Source organism: Charadrius vociferus, unplaced genomic scaffold, assembly GCF_000708025.1.
Source record: "Charadrius vociferus isolate BGI_N301 unplaced genomic scaffold, ASM70802v2 scaffold406, whole genome shotgun sequence".
Lineage (NCBI taxonomy): Eukaryota > Metazoa > Chordata > Aves > Charadriiformes > Charadriidae > Charadrius > Charadrius vociferus.
In genome coordinates, this window is record NW_009648948.1 from 84960 (window position 1) to 102382 (window position 17423).

The following is a 17423-nucleotide window of genomic DNA, read 5'->3' on the forward strand; positions in this document are numbered from 1 at the left end:
TCTTCAGCCACTGGAGCAGATGTGGTCTGGAAAGTTGCAAACCTACGTGTCTTCAGAGCCATTTTCTCCTGGCACTGGTCACTTCTCCCCTCTTATCTCCACAGGAAAGTTTAGATATAGAGAAGTACTTTAAAATAACAAATTCTTTGGAAAAAAAACTTGCGTCTGTATTGCACTTACAAAGAAATTTCCATGGAGAAAAAACCCCGCTGTTTGGAAACACTTTCAGCCCCTGCCCGGACTCGGGGAGGAGGGGATGCTCTGTGGAAGCAGTGCCACTTGCCGCGGCGAGAAATAAAACAGCAGTGACCCTCTGCGCGGCTGAAGCCACCAGGGACACGCCACCCCCTCGGGCCCGACTGCTCCCCGCATACCTAATGCCGAAGGCTCCTCTGCACAGCCCCAAAACTTCAAGATCTGGTCTGGGATGGGCAACGTGGCTCTAGATGCAGCAAGCCCAGGCTGCAGGAGGAGAGGACAAGGCTGCCAGGACACGATGCTTTCTGGAAAAGCAGATCTGAAGCCCATTTTCACCTCCATCATTTACCCGCTACGGTGTCTTCACGCTATCTGCTCCTTCACCTCTCCCAGGGTGAGAGGGATCCAGCCAAAAGATGCCCTGGAGGAACCAACACAGCTTCCGGAGGTGATCAAAGCCACTCATTTCAGAAATAAACCAGGCAGGAACCGTGTGGTTATCTACACACCCCCCTGCTCACAGCAGCAAGGACTTCTTCGGAATATATTCAAGGGCAAGTGTTTTGCTGGAAGAACTGAACAACACGCCTGTATCTAAACGCTCAACAATCCTTGACTTGGGCAAGGATTTAGGGTAAAAGGGGACTAAGAAATTATTATTATTAGTTATTTGATCTAATTTGGGAACAGCAGTATCGCGTAGAAAGGGCTGGAAATTAAGCCTGTGCGTTACAGGACTCTCAGCTCAGAGGTGGGCACCTTCAGGATGCTTGCTTGGTCCCAAACCAAGAAGAAGGGGCGATGTGAAGCCTCCTAAGAAGCATTTACAGGAGATAAAGGGGTCCATGCAGGCTATAGCTCACTTGCACCAACTAAACGTTACTGAAATAGGGGACAACAGAATGTCACAGCCACCAAAGAGCTTCCACATCCCCCTGGGCCAGACACCCCCGGGCCCTTGGAGGACAAATACCTTCTCCCCACGACCCTAAAAGCAGCACAACTTCCCTCGGGTGAGCGTACCAAACCCCAAAACCAAGGGGAAATGTTTGACCCAGAGCCCGGCACGCGCTACTGCACGCTCCTGCCTGGGGAAGACAGCATGGAAACCCTGGAAGCTTTGTCCGAAGGTGGGAAAGGCGGAGGATCGCAGCTCCGCACGCACCCACAGAAAGGGGGCCGGGGGAAGGAAATGGGGCTGCAAGGTATGATTTGGGGCTTTTTCTGTTTTTCTTCTCACCCCGGTAAAAGCTGGGGCTTTGGAGCTGCGCTGCTGGCCTCTGGGAGGAGCACAGACCCACAGTGAAAAGGGAAAAAAAAAAAACAAACCAACAAAACCACACAACCCCACAAACCAACAAAACAACCCACAAACTACAGGAAGGAAAAGAATTAGCAAGGAAAGGAAAGGCAGCAGAAGGAACAAGTACTCATGCCCGAAATAACCGCACCGCCGGCTGCTAGGGGCGCAGGTAAAAGGCTACACCACCTTCTCCTGCCGAGAAGTTGAGACTTTGGGAGTGAAATCCCGGCCTTTTTGGCTTTATGGCTACAGGCGAGCACCGGCAGCGCACGAGTGGACTAGGAAGGTAGAAAGGCAACCGGCAAAGCAACCCGCGAGGGGCTGAGATAACAGGAACCGGCCCCACGCGCAGGGATATCGGAAGGAGCCTCTTGGAAATCCAAGGTTTCTTGGAGATCTAAGCTAAGGGTTGTGGGGGAAGCCGGGGCAGAGCTTCCTACAGACACCTGGGAAGAGCTGGTCACCAAAGGGGCAGACGCTCAAGGTAGCAGCCTCCCCCGGGATTCACGGCTTACGGATTTTTGCGGGAGATGAGCATTGAGACCGAGGGTTCGGCATCCCAGGTTTGCCTCGTCCCCCCTCGCTCAGCTGTTCCCGAAGCCCCTGCTTCGCTCTGCCAAGGCAAACGTGCAAAGGATCCAACAGGAAACCTTCCCAGTGCTGCTGCTTCCGCTGCGTCAGCTCCTGCTGGAGCTTAAGGGTTGGGTGGGACGTTGCCAGACCAAGGGCAGCACACGCGGGCTGGGCCAGAGCCGCTCTCCACCTCTCCAACCTACTTCGAGTTCACAATGAAGAGAAACAAACCCCCAAAAAACCAACCTCGAGCCTCCTGCCGCTGCTCCCCAGCGGACATTTCCACGTAGAAAAACCAGATCCCACCCGTTTCCCGGGCAGGGGAGGAGGTATAAGGCAGCGGCTGTAAGGATCCCACTTTATAGTGTCCCCCCCAAGAGCACCGAGGGAAGGAGAACACCGTCCCACACCAATCATCTTCCACACGGATCACCGCCTCAATTCTCTTGCTGCCTACATCCCCGTCGGGGGGAAGCACAAGCCTGACTGACAAAAGCACCTCCGAGAAACTGTTTAGCTTCCGCTCCCTGAAGAACACGTGGAGATGAGAGTCCCTGATGGGGATGCTTAAAGCAGCAGGGTCTTCACCGCAGAGACCAGAGCAGCAGGTCCTGGGTTCAAATAAAACAGCTACAGAGCTTTTCCTGCTAGCAGCAGCTGCGCTTTCACCCTCTACAGCAGCTCCCAGCTCCCATCTCTGAAGGGACCCTTCCTCGTTAGCCCAACGACTTGCAGCTGGCCCAGGGTAAGGGCTGCTGAAACACATCACCAGGTGGTTTTTGGCCATTCCAACTCCAACATCTTTATTTCCGTGCTGTTGGCTTCACCCGTCCTCACAGAGGACAGAGCGCGGGAGGTAAGTGAACTTTTCTGGACAAGCTGTTCGTTACATTTGGGAGGGGGCAACAAAGAAGAACCAAGGCCACCAGGAGCCGTTCCCGTTGTTTTTCCAAAATCCCAGCGTGGAAGTCTGAGGAGTCTTTGCTAAGCTGTTGTGACTTCAAATTTTAAAAAAAATAGTAAGTAATCAAACATTAATTTTGGGGATATGAGGACTACTTGGTAGTTAAGAGAGTCCAAAGGAGCCTTAGGAGACTCTCTTCCTCTGCTTTCCCAACCATCCGTGGGGCTTAACACAGCCCGTGAAGGGTCTCCTGCCGGTCTGCTCCCAACAGCACCCAAACTCCTGCCCCACAAACACCGGCTCTGAAGCAAAACCACACTCTGGACTCAGAGGGAAAGGGCAGGAAGGACTGGGATTAAAAAAAAAAACCAACCCAAAACCAACCACCCACCCACCCCAAAACAACAGAAATTCGGAAGAGACTGACACAAAGGACATAAAAAGCAGGAGGAGCGATGAAAATATGTTGAGATGGTCAAGAAAAGTCACATCAAAATATATTTAAAAACCAGAAATTCCAATCTGTGGGGAATTTAAAACTCCTTTCCCCATTTGTTTTTTTTTTTTTCCTGCTCAAGGAGTCTCTTTGTTGTTCCAGGACGCGGAACGTGATAGGCAGCACCAGTTATGTCCTGAAAAAGGGCAGTATTTCCCCCAACTCATCTGAGCACTTCCACAAATTACGAAGGAAAAAAAAAATAATTATATATACCTCACCATTTGCCCCACCCTCCCTCTTTTCCATTCTACAGCGGGCAGGAGAAAAGACTGCAAACAAATCTGACTTTTCATTTTCAGTTAAGTCCAATTGTTCCACACATCAATATCCCTGCAAGCCGTTGTACACCTTCTGCACCGATCCTTGTTTCAACAACTGTTTGAGACCTGCAAGAGAGAGGAAAAGTGTTACCGCACGGCACAAAAAGGAAGATGACTCTGCATTTACACATCTGGCTCGGGAGGATGACTCTGCATTTACACATCTGGCTTGCGGGCCCCGTGGCACCAACCTTTCAAGGCTAAGAGCATCTTTATTAAAAAAAAAAAACACAACAAAAAACCAGGAAAAATCTCCCCAAACCCAGCTTTACTCCTGCTCCTTCAGCTTCCCTACAAGGAAAAACAGGACCAAGGTTAGTGATGCCATCCCAGTGCTTTCATGAATTCTCAGGACCACGCAAGGTCAGCGCGTCCAAGGAGAAAAGTCTCCTCTGCTACAAACTCAAAGCCCAGAGCACCACCTCGAGATCCTCACAGGGATACAGTTGGCTCCCAGAGCTGCTTTGCTACTGAAGCCGACAACGATTTTATCGTCTCAAGTAAAACCGCAACACCAAACAGCTTTCTGAGTATTTCCAGAGCTGAATTCATCCAGCTCACCTCCCCAGGCTCCCCCTACAGCCCAAGAGAAATCTGCTGGCAGAAGACAGGGAGGGCTACGTTTGAGTCCTTCTGGACTCACCAGCTCCAGAAACTCACACAAGTAATTAGAAAGCAGAGGTTTTCACACCGGTAGGAGATGCCTGGGGACACTACTGTCCACTAGAAACACTCCCTGAAGGCAAGTGAGAGAAACAAACTTGTTATCCGCGGGCTATTGAAGGTCTGAAAAATCTTAAGTTTTTTTTGAAACCCACCGCTTCACAAAGGAGATAACTTTACAGATCCCATCTTCCCCACCCCTGAAAGCCCATTCGTAAAACATTTCAAAAGAACTGTCCTGTCAGTATCAAATTCTTACCAGAGCAGAACAAGAGAAGAGTGAGTCAGCCCTTAAACCCATAATAGCTCATCTACTGGGGTCAGCACATCCAGGGAGAGACTGGCAGGTCTTCCCTGCTCCTTAAAGGGCAAGTCCGCACAAAACAGAGGAAGTGGACTGCCAAGAATGGACGCGTCATGCTGTTTTCCTGGAGATAAAGATGGAGACCCCTCCAATTTAAAGTCAGCCCGGTGACACACTGCCAGAAGTCCCACTGCCCTGGCCACGAGGCCCCTCAGCGCGGCAGAATCTCTGCTCTGACCACCACCAGAAACCACTGAGCCTGAGCAGGGGCTGTCAGGACCCAAAACGGAGAGAAAAAACTCCCTGAGCTGTAGGGAACTTTCAAACAATAATACAAAAAAACCAAATCAAGCTAAACCGCTATAATTCTGCTGTTGGATGTCCCCAAAACAGCATCAGTCTTGCAACAACAGCACAAAGGCAGCTGGCTTGCGCTTCAACGTGACAGAGGGCAGGACAAAGGCAGTCCTGCCTCGGATCAGCTTGCTCTGCTGCTCCACTGACGCCAGAATCGGGATGGGAGGGGGGCTGGATGCTTTTACATGTTTGTACAACAGGTCAGATCAGGCTGCCTAGAAAATAGCGCAGTAGCCGTTAACTTTAAGTGAGGTGCACAGCCAGGGAGAGGGAGGATCAGTAATTAAATCAATCAATTTATTTGTATTAAAAACCCCAAGCTGTCAGGCATGCTTTCAGGAAATCCAGCCAAAAGGGAGTCTGTCTCCCTGCAAACCTTGTCCTGCTTGCCTACCCTTAAATCACCCCGGCTACAAATCTTACTGTCTTTTAAGACAGGCGATTTGATGCACTAGAGTCACAGTAGCTCTGTTAAAATGCTGGAAAACTCTCCTGGAAGTAATAACTGGAAGAGAGGTGACTCTCTGCCACGTAAGAAAACTCTCCTGGAAGTAATAACTGGAAGAGAGGTGACTCTCTGCCACGTAAGAACTATTCATGCCTCTTGCTTGCTGCCCAGAGAATCCCAAATTATTTTCTACATTCAGAAACATCCTCAACAGCAGGGCAAAGCGAGCCCCTCTACGGGAGCCTGCTAATTATTAAGGACGGGTCATTCTCCAGCGGAGTGCAAGGCAAGTTCACTTCCCCTCCACAGCCAAAGGAGGCTCAAAGCTGCTTCCTGGCTGATGGGTAAGAGGATGTGCCTCCTGGATGTGTAGTTCTTTGAAAGGAAGGACATAGCTGGAGAAAGGTGTGCTCCAGTAACCCTGAGGAAAAAAAAAGTGGGATTAGCACCGTTCCCATACCTCGTTTCCTGCTAGCGAGCTCTAGGCAGCTGCCTGCTGGCCTGAAGGATACCCTCATTAGCGCACAGGATATTTCAACACATAACTGATGTTCAATCAGGAATTCCAGCCAGGAATCCTGACATTTGGTGCTACTGCACCTCAGGCATTTTTTCTTTTTTTATAGAGCCAACTTCGAGATTCTTCTGACACCACCAACAGGTGACAGGTTACAACACAACCTGGGCACTTTCCTGCCTGCTGTTGCTCTCTGAGCACTCCAGAGCTAAAAAAAAAGGATCCAAAGCTCCAAAAAACCCAATAAACAAGTGTCGGTAGAGATGAACGAGAGCTACGTCAAAGAGAAAGTCGCCTCTTATCAACAGGCAATAAATTCCCTGATGTCACACTGGCAGGAAAGAAAGCATATTATTTCTCTGACTCCAAAGCTTACATTGACCAGAGCGGTGCTCTCGGAGTCGGCGTATCTTCTGACTGCCCCAGGAGCTGTACATATGGTTTTGAGATAAGAAATTAGGACCACCGCCAACAATAAGAGAAAGGGATGTTTTGAATTCTGAAGCCTCCAGTTTGCCTTTGAATGTGTACACTGAACTGCTGCCACACAACATGAATAGACCTATTCCCTCATAAAACTCCTTAAACCACGGGATGTTTGGAGATATTTTAGCACACAGAAATGCATCTGACTGCCTAACCCAGTCGCCTTCCCCTGGGAAGCGTGGAATTGCTTTAGGAGGGAGTGAGACACCCGAAGGCCGCATGCCTGAACACATTCATGCCAGTACCACCACTTCTCCGTTCCCGGCATATCCATAAAGGTGTGCAAGCAATTTTGACAAACATGCAGGCTTCTCTCGCTGCTCTTTGCCCAGTCTCTTCACAAACTGCCAAGAGCAACAGCTGGAAAAACCTCACGTCTGTTCGAGAGGTGCTGTCGCCTTACGAAGCTTCGAAAGGCAGCAGAGCCTGGAATGAAACTTCCCCCCAGTGCGTTCACTGGGCACAACACGCTTGCGACCAACAGGGTCAAAACACAGAACAGGTTGACTCAAAGCACAGCCCAGAGGCACAGACTTCACAGCCCAAACAGCTGCAGGAAGAGGCGGGGAACATCAGTCAGCGCTGGAGCTGCAGCTACCAGTGTCACCAACGCAGCAGTAAGTGCCACAGGGCTGAGAAAAGCCCACCCAAGGCTTGGATTCCCTCTAGGGGCTTGAGTGGTCCAGAAAAGCTGCGCGTTTGCTTCGTTCTACCAGGACAGCTGCCAGAATCCACTAAAAGGGCACCTTCAGCAGAAGAAAATACAATAGCCCTGAGCAGCTGGAAGAAGTTCTGGGGATGGGAGTTTTCTGAAGAGCTGCACCGGTACGTGCCAGGAACTTCTTTGCCCCATAGCAGAGGATGTGGCCCTTGATGCCTACTCTGATGCCTTGCGCAGAGCAGCAGAACCTACCACAGAAGCTGCTGAAACAAAGAGGAATTTCCAGCTAGGATTTGCTCTCCTGTCAATTTTAGGCTTTCTACGTGTTCCATCAAAAGTTTCCATTTGAGCACTGAAACCAAAAAGCAGATCCCTCCCACCAAACATCTGCATTGCACCCTTCTTCCCCATACAGCCACAAAGCACTCGGGGTAGGAGTTGTAGAGAGGAACAATCCTTCTCCTGATGCTGCATGACACTCTTTACCCTTGACAGTAGAGGGATTTTCACAAGTCTTGCCTCCAAGAAAGTAGAAACGGGCTGGAAAGCAGCTTGTGATCCCATTCCAGCGAAGGCAAAGCAGACATAGGCTAAGCCCAGCGAGTCTTCCAGCTCAGACAGATGGCCAGCTACAAAACAAAGCTCCTGCAAACTTGCCAAGTGCTACATCCCCGCAGCGGCACATCCCAACCTAATCTGGTTCCCTACAACTGCAGCAGCCAACCTTGCTTGCTTCAAAGGGAAATGGAAGTTAATCACGGGGCACGGGCCAACTGTGTCATGTTGTACAAGGGGCACAGGGAAAGGAGAGCCCCTCCTGACCACCACAGGCCACGGGTTCAGATGTGCCAAGTTCTTATCAGCTTTGGCGAGAGCTTTGTGCAGCCCGCTGCCACAACAGAGCTTTAAAGCACGCACCTTCCCGCTGTTCGTTTGTCAGTTGCTCTTTGGGGAACTCCACATCAAATGTTATTATTAGCGAGCCTTTGATATTATTGTTATCAAAATTTGGAAGCCCTTCTCCTTTCTTCCACAGTTTGGCCCCGGGTTTCGTAATTTTATCCCGAGCAACGTGAACCTAGAGACAAGAGAAATTTCAGAACGTTACTAGTGTTCTGCGCGTGTACCCCAATACCCTTTCCAACCCACTGAAAAGCTTCAACTGGTATCAATTCCTTGCTGAAGGCAGTGATATTCGAGGGGTCCAAGCAGTATTACTGCCACGACGTGTGCCAGAACTAACACCAGACATGTAGTAACTGCTGTGACAGCCTGGAAACAAGACCCACACTGTGCACCCCTTGTGCAGAGCCTGTTTTGACTCCAGAGGAACTGGCCTGGAAGTCTCTAGCAGAGGGGACACTGTATACAACCCAGCAGCTCTACAGAACCCAAGCAACCTAACCCTCAGCACGGGAGACCTACAGTTAAATTGTGTTTACACGCAGCAAGAAAGCAAACCCCTGCCTCACCTTGTGCCCATCCAAGTGGGCGATATCCATTTCAAAGCCCGTAAGTGCCTCGACCAGCGAGATCGTCACATTTGTATACAAGTCATCTCCTCTTCTTTCAAAGACCGGGTGCCTGTGGAAATAAAAGACCTTGGAACTTTTCTCCTTCCCCACAGGGGAAAATAGGCCCTTTACCTTCCTCCTCTCCATTGTGAATTGGAAAATTCACAAATCGGAGAGGAAGTGAATGAATGAATAAAATTTAGCTCCGATTTCCTGTGCAAGATATGTACTACTACTAACCTTTCTATTTCTAGGGCAATGAGTGGTGAGGCGTGTCAAGAAGTTGTGACTCACACAACGATTTTCTTAGTAGTGCATTTCCTTACAATAGGGAGATAGTATGTTTATGGAAAAAAAGGATATATTGCATGTGATTCACATAGGAGCTATTAAGGCATGCCAGAATTCAAGCCAAATGAAATAAAACTGGAATTATCACAGCATCTTAACAGCGGTGAAGCCAGCTACTCTAGCATCATCACGGTTGAACATCCTACGCAGCCAGATCCCTGGCTGCACAAGACTGCTGAAGGGTAAGCTCCACACCAGCCAAGCAGGCAACACCGGCCAGGAAGTTCCTTGCAAGCTTTCTTTGTATTAACCAGAGCGGTCTAACTAGACCAGTTACTTACTTAAGAACTTTTATTCGGAAGCGCAAATCACCGGGCTCCCCATCCACGTGGGGTTCACCTGCGAAAAAGAAAGAAAAGCTCCGTTTAAAGGTGCTAGTTAGTAACAACCGAGGAAACAAGCAGCATGCTAAACAACGGAGATTTGCAGCTCACATGTGAAAGGAAAAAAAACCAACCAACCAAACCAACAACTAGTTGATCTTCACATGACTAAAACCCTGCTTACACATATCTGTTACTAAAGAGCCCGGGACTTTCTGATTATTGCCTCAATGCGCTCCTACCTCTCTGCCTCTCTACGAAAGACTTGCCTGCATGCTAATCACAGAATGGTCAGGGTCAGAAGGGCCCTCTGGAGCTCCCCCAGTGCCACCCCCCGCCAGAGCAGGGGCACCTCCAGCAGTGGCACAGGACAGCGTCCAGGCGGGTTTGGGATGGCTCCAGAGTGGGAGACTCCCCCACCTCTCTGGGCAGCCTGTGCCACTGCTCTGCCGCCCTCACAGCAGAGAAGGCCCTCCTCAGGTGGAGATGGAACTGCCCATGGTCACGTTTGTGCCCGTTCCCTCTTGTCCTTCACTTGAAGGACTTCATCTCCTTGGGCAGAGGGGATTCCCTCACTTACTCAAGCCTGGAACACACGTTCCTACTCAGAAGTTATCCGAAACAACAGATTTAGAGCTTTTTTTTGGTGCATGCCCTCAGTACCACCAGTACCAGTACCTCTGAGTGGAAGTCAGCGGGTTATCCAGATTTAGCAAAGAGTATGCTCCTGGATTTCAGGAGCGTGCAGAGGACACAGTGCTTAAAACCACATGTGCTGATCTGTTACCAAGGCAGGGCTTGGACGCTTCCACTGTCAGGAAGACCAGCCTTGTATCATGGAAAAGGAGCAAGCCAAAGCTGAGCAGCAGGACAGCGCACGCGCACGTACCTTCCCCAATGAAAGGATACTCCATACCATCCCTCACGCCAGGCTCTATCTCCACTTCTAGTGTTCGCTCCTCATTCACAAGCCTGCGAAGGGGAAGAGCAAGCAAGCGCTAAGTTTTGAACAGTAGGTGGTAGCACCTGCTTACGTCAACAGGGTAAGGAGAAGACCCCCCCAAGTTAACAAATACTCTCTCCTTGCTCACGTCTAAAACTGGAAGGAGAGTGCTTTCTCATGTGCCGATGTTCATCTAGTAGAGAAGGCAAAGTTAAGCTCCTAAATGCGCAGCCAGCATCTGGATGTGTGGCTACACCACAGTATTCCACATCCAACTGCTCCCAGCTGGAAACTGTGGGCTTCCCTGACTTCGTTTATTCAGATTTAGTTGTGGAGTTTCCACTGTAGTACGACCGATTATTCGAGGAATAAGAGGCTGAACGAGCAAATCGGGGAGCTCTACATCTAATAGAGCTTGCCGTCTCTACTGTAAGAATAAACATTGGCTCCTTGGAATTGAGAAACCTGTGTTAAGATTTTCCAAATTCCTCAGGTCTTACTGGTGGTACAGACACTTTCCTCCACCTAGTGGCAGGTTTTGAATAAACATCCATATAGCAGTAAAGAGCTTAAAACTCACTTGACATTGGGACATTCATCACAAACAACTTCTTGAGTCATCTGGAACCGTCCAGGACCCAACTGGGTGGTCCTCATCTCCTGCCGGCAGTTGCATTTCCGTTTGCCAGGTGCCTGTCTTGCCACTGGCTTGTTCCTGACAACCTGCACGAGAGAGGAAGAGGCTGACACCAGCACACAGCCCAGCGCTCCTGGGTCTCCACAAGGGTCTGGAGTTCTCAAACAGCCTGAACATTTCGGTTATTTTTTTTTTAATGCACTCCGCTACCTTCACAGTAGCTCCACATGGTCTCGGCAAAAGATGCCTGATAAATTTTCACCTTACACCTCTTGCTGACCACACATTAAATATCAAAATATCAGAAAAAAAACAACTGTGTGACACCACTACTACCATTTTCTTTCTTTTTCTGGCACCCCTTTCTAAATAGGAAAGGTAACACTAGGATGAAACATCCGACACCTTTGGTTACAATAGCTTCCTCATTCCACACAATGGACGAAATTATTTGGAGTTCCTCATTTACCCAGACACTCACAACACAGACTCAATCAACACGAATTCCAACATGCAGAATAGCAGAGATTGTCGGCACCAGAAATGTAGCTTGCTTAAAAAAAAAAAAATAATTAAAAGGCCACCATACATTTGCCAAGTATCTAATCAGAAATTTGCAGTGACATGTTCGGCCATACAAAGAGGCTATGAAAAATCCTCAACAAGGTTTTGCAACAACTGCAAAATGAATGAGGCTTATGAAAGGGTCCTCAAATACCACCAAATTCTAGAGAGAGACCGCTTACACCTTTTCCAAATGGGCTACCACAATAGAAAAAGCTACAGCTAGTCACTGACAGCCAATAAATCAGCTATTATCACAAGAAGCACCCCTTTATAGAGAAATTGCCAGATGACAAAGATGAATAAATGTATTGTTTCTTCAGTTAACTATGAGCAAAGAGCATCACAACATCCTCCACTGTCACTGCCAGATACTGAGCAAATGAGCATCTATTTTAGTTCTATTCTTTGGGAGAAGATAGCATTCTAAGCAGCGACCAGGCCAGGCTTCTCAAACCCGAGAACAACACACTTGAGAGACCGACAGGAAAGCAGTCCAACTTACTTCTACGAAGTTTCCGGAATACACCTCTTCCAGCGTAACCTCCAGGTCCACGATAATGTCACTTCCTCGGGGAATGTTCCTGTCTTGTTGGCGAGGGTTACCTCCAAACATGAATCCGAAGTCCCCAAAGAAGCTGGAGTAAAGCGCATCAATTAGTTCAGGAAGGAATTCTGATCAGATGAGGCTTTGATGAAGAGAGCCACACAAGGCAGCACCAACGTGCTGCTTGGCAAACGCTTCTAGCCTGCTACAGAACAGCCTCCTCGCAGTACAAAAGTGCCATAGTAAAGCCAGATACCTATTTTTGCTCCTCCAAGACACAAGCTGTGGTCACTTTGGAAGAGTTTTCTGTACTAAAGAGAAGTTTTGGAGCAGGAGTTGAGTGTCAACATGTCAAAACCCGACCACTGCCTAAGGGAAGTCATCTCCGTACTACGCTGCTGCTCAGCCACCATCACCACAACGTGCAAACTCTGAGTACTGCTCCAGCTCTGGCACTGCAAGTCAGTGCTAGCAGGTTGATTTTCAGTAGTTTGAGGACAAGAGGGATGAGGAAAAAAAACCTTCCTAGGAAATCTGCATATTTTTCCTCAAAACAGGCCAGCAGCCAGTGGGAGTTCTCACCCAGAAGGATTACATGAGATAAGCAACATCAGGAATTGTTTTAGTAAGTTTGTGCCTAGCAGAACCAAAGGGGGCTTAAACAAACAGAAAAATCAGGTTTTGCCCAAACAACATGCAAGTGCCTTCAGATTTTAATGATCCAAATTCTACGGTTGCTCTGAAATGTAGCATAAGTCACTACAGCACTACTTTGCAAAAGAAGAGACCCCCCCAAAAAACACACATACGATCTGTGACGACAGGTTAAACATCAATCACATACCAGATAACACAAGAAACATGTTTACTGCAGCTGCAGCACCTTACAAACCACCCACGCTGGTGATGCAGCTTGCCAAGTGAGCAAGAGCTGCCCATCTGGGAAGATGCCACTGGTTCGACTTGCTGCTCTTGAAGCGAGGACTGATGCAAGACAGACAGCTGAACACTGCAACTGGGATACCCACTGTAAATGTATTTCTTCAAATTCTCATCTATTACTTCAGATCAGTGCCTCCTGACTGGGTAAAAGGCCTTAACATAGGATTTGCCTTGTCAAACACACACACGAGCATCACAAAATTAGAGCTCCAACTACAGAATAGCCTCAAGTGGCAAAAAAAAAGTCTCCTTACTGTGAGAAAATGTCTCCATGGGAGCTCTGGTGCCCATCCTTCAATCCCTCCTCGCCGTACGCATCGTACTGCTTCCTCTTCTCCTCATCCGACAGCACCTGGCAAAGGGATGCAAGCCAACAAGACATTCACCCACAGCTCAGCCGGGTTATTTAAAGACAGCTCTGAAAGGAAGCTCACCTGTACTCTTCACTGGGGAGAAGCAGCAATGCTTTACATTACAGAAGCACCAGCTAGAACTTGCTTATTGGACTAGAAAAGTTAAATGTTTATCAGTTAACCCCATAAAAATTATGGTTAGTTTATTAATACAGCAGAAGCAACACAGAAAATATAATACTGAGTTTATCTTAAGGATTAAAAAAGAATCAGATGGAATAATTCAAATCAGTTCCTACAAACCAGAACACATTGGAAAAAAAAAAAAAGTCACAGAACACCACCCCTGTTTCTCAGTTTTCTCTTCCAGAACACAGAATGCTTATTTCTCCAGGTACTATTTCATAACAATTAGCAATGAGGACAACTTTGCCAAACAAGCCAAACCTGCCAAATACGGTAACTCCACACCAGTTTGAAGGCTGGCCCTCATTCCTAAGGGCAGCAAAAGTTAAATGTAACTTTGGTACTGAGGCAGAATAACACATCCCAACACTGTCGAGACTGTAAAGCTTCAATTTTAATTCCCAAGCATTGATCTTTGCTCTTTCCTTCCCCAGAGATGCAGAAGTTTCCAGTCACGTTTACTCTTCCCTCCCCTGTTGATCATATTTGGGAAGGTTAAAATTCCCAGGTTAGCTTTCAAAAGGTTCAAGAGGAGTGGAATCAGGTGCAGAAGGAACTAAACATTGAAACCCAGCCTGAAATTGTAACCAATGACAAATGCTAGCAGCAGGGGGGGCAACAGTAATTTTTACTAATTTCATCTAGTAGGCAAGATTTCAATTCTCCCTTTGTCACTTCAGATTTTGCATTACACTCCCTAAAACCAGTATAAGCTTTCCATTTTGTGATCTGTTGGTGGCAGATCAAAATTCTTCTGGCAGAGTATCACACAGCACTGACAATACCACGAGCGATAAAGGAGGAATTAAGAACGAACACAAAATATTTGCCTTTCCATTCCTTTTCCTTCTTTCTGCAGGCTGTTGGAGAACACGACTCCAAGAACACAATTTCAAGTACTGCGAAGAGAGTTCTTGTTTGTTACGTTAGGCTGCCCCGAAAGCAGAGCAACTACCCTGGGTAAGCCTAGAAAAAAAAAAAACAAACCCATGGAAACTCCAACCCCAAACCATCCTGAGACTAAAGGCTATTAGAGGAGTCTCACTTCCCTCACATGGGATCACTCTCCTTTCTAATTGAAACAACCGTGTTCAGACCACACAGCTGCAGGGTGGAAATCACTTAGGCTGTTAAAATGAAGGAGACCAAGTAGTTTAATTAACCTACTTTCCCCATTAAAAAAAAAAAATAAAAAAAATTAAGACTTTGCTATAGATAGTCAGCTAGCCAAACCCTGAGCAGCAGTCCTACTAGCAGAGGCTGTTGCTTTGTGGCAAAAAGCATCCTGGTTTAGGTTATAAGAGAAACATAACTCTAGCTCCCTTTTGCCCAAAACAATGGGATCGATACGCTGCATCTCGTAGCTAGTTCAGCAGAGGGATTTGCAAGCTGTGCTGGCTGAACAAGGAGACAAACACTTTGCAGGACATCAAAATGTTACTTCTTCCAAACCTATTTTAAAAGCCGTGCCCATCAATACTGCATTTCAATATTCTGATTTATCTCTCTTCAACAAGCGGCACTCAAATGAAGACTTCGAAGGGAGGTTTGCAGGTTTGGTTTTCGCCAGCACCCAGCAAGAGCTCGTTGCACTCATACTGTCTGCGTTAGCACTAGAACTTCACACTTTATGTTGAACAAGGACACTGTTGTGCTTCAATAACACCTTGGTTAGGGGCAGGCAGACTCAGTCGCTGGTCATAAAAGTTAATATTCAGCTACTCCTGCCACCACATCCCTTGCTGATTTGACTTTACAACCGTTTTCTCCCCAACATTTTTAACAGAAAAAGTACTCTCAACTGTTACTATGGCAAAGACTTAAATAAACCGGGACTCGATGAAGTAGAGAAATGCTTCTCGTGCATGACGTACTGTCAAATGTGACAAGATCCCAACTCACAGAAACGACAAACTTGCAGCCTCAAAGTAAACCACGTTCAGCAATCTTCAGACGCTGCAAATGACAGGCAACAAATACTTTCTTTTCCATAAAAAGAAAAACAAACTATGCTTTCACTGTGTTCCCTATGATAGTTCAGCCAATTTAAGAATAGGTAAGCCTGAAGTAAAAAGAGGTCCCACTTCTGATACAAAAATAAACTTAATGTATTTTTTTTTCTGACCAAAGAGGAATGCATTCAAGCTCTTTCTCTCACTTCCTCATTCATTTTATATTTGCATATCTGAAGAGCAGAGGAGCATCAGGGATAGAAGCAGGAGCCATGCTACAGCAGCACCACCAGACTGCAGCAGGAACGCACACCCTTTCCTTCTGAAGCTCAGCTCCTCATAGAGGACACAAACCTCCCACCCAAACAGCCCGCTGATGTTGACAAGGTCCTGGTGGAACGGCTGCTATGAATTCTGGCTGGTCAACACAATCTTCCTTGGGGACCCTCTGCTCCATAGGGGACAGCAGGAGCAGATGGAAACCAATAGTGACAGAAGGGAGACAAAAAGGACAGAGACGATGGAAGAAACAGATCCTATCCTAAATTGTATTAGCATGTACGTACATGGCAGAGAAAGAAGGTTAATAAATTTGGTTAATAAATTAATCTATATGAAGTTCATGTAACACACTGTGTTATTAGTGTCAGGTATCATTTGTATGCTACCATATTAGCATGGAAACAACAGGAATCCTCATGCATATGGGACCCACAATTATTTTTCCCACCTTAATGTCTTCTAAAAGGCAAGCCAACCACCTTTTACATCCTATCAGCTCAGACTTCCTTGCAGTCAGGCCCTACACATTCACACACTTGCTCCTGTGCCAATACTTACAGCTGATACAACTCTTTCTTCCTAAAAGAACTACTAATAAATACCAAACAACTTTAACCTTCTGCCTTCGCTTTCTGCTGGCTAAGCGAGCTAAGATCTTTTATTGTCCTCCAACAGAAAGAGCTCTCTAATCAAACCAGCAGCTTCACTACCTTTGTTTTTTATTTGGTAGAATGTCTGAAATTTGATACAGTAATAGAGGGAGGATGGATTGCACCTGCACCTTATAGAACAGCCTTTAAATTTCCTAGAAGCCCTCCTTTCTCTTTCCCCTGAATGTTTTAAGATGAAGCCTATAGGCCTGGAGAAGAGAGGGCTGCATGGAGACCTTAGAGCCCCTTCCAGGCCATAAAGAGAAGAGCTGGAGAGGGACTCTTCATCAGGGAGGGAAGTGACAGGACAAGGGGGAACGGTTTCAAACTGGAAGAGGGGAGATTTAAGTGAGATATCAGGAAGAAATTGTTGACTGTGCGGGTGGTGAGCCCCCAACGCAGGTTGCCCCAAGAAGCTGTGGCTGCCCCATCCCTGGAGGTGTTCAAGGCCAGGTTGGATTGGGCTTGGAGCAACCTGGGCTGGTGGGAGGTGTCCCTGCCCAGGGCAGGGGGATGGGACTGGATGGTTTCTAAGGTCCCTTCCAACCCAAACCATTCTATGGTTCTAAGCCTCATGACACTACTTGTTGGCCAAGCTCATGTTCATGCTCCCAGCATGCCTTACCCGCCCCGCTTTCACAGTCGGGGAAGGGCTGGAAAGACTGAAGGGTCCCAGAGTTCCTTAAAACAGGGCGCACAGCCTCACCCCTCTCCTTCCCCAGCAGCTACACCAACCCTCGCTACACCCCACTCTACACCCCAGGTAGCATTCAGCAGCACCCAGGGATGGGCGCCGGGCAGGGAACCCTCAGCCCCACCTCATAGGCAGCCCCCAAGTCCTGAAACTTCTCCTGCGCCCGGGGGTCATCGGGATTCCTGTCGGGATGGAGCTGCAGCGCCAGTTTCCGGTAGGCCTTCTTGATGTCCTTGATGGAGGCGCCGCGGG

The 17423-nt window shown here is 47.8% G+C and overlaps 2 protein-coding genes across 2 annotated transcripts in view; one reads left to right on the top strand and one right to left on the bottom strand.

Moving 5' to 3' along the window:
* PROCR (protein C receptor, endothelial) overlaps nucleotides 1–1783 on the top strand; it is a gene marked incomplete at its 5' end in the record, with an annotated part of 6939 nt that extends 5156 nt beyond the window's left edge. Inside the window, one exon of the mRNA XM_009887376.1 lies at nucleotides 1754–1783. Within this exon, the coding sequence (XP_009885678.1) occupies nucleotides 1754–1783 (30 nt within the window). The remainder of the gene's footprint in view (nucleotides 1–1753) is intronic.
* A 1906-nt stretch (nucleotides 1784–3689) lies between these two features.
* On the bottom strand, nucleotides 3690–17421 carry DNAJB11 (DnaJ (Hsp40) homolog, subfamily B, member 11; the record flags this gene model as incomplete). Its single annotated transcript, XM_009887377.1, has 9 exons — nucleotides 3690–3863; nucleotides 8152–8311; nucleotides 8706–8817; nucleotides 9380–9437; nucleotides 10311–10393; nucleotides 10945–11087; nucleotides 12071–12203; nucleotides 13309–13406; nucleotides 17296–17421. Coding segments are annotated over 9 exons (978 nt in total), but the record flags the coding sequence as incomplete, so codon positions are not given.
* Nucleotides 17422–17423: the final 2 nt, after the last annotated feature.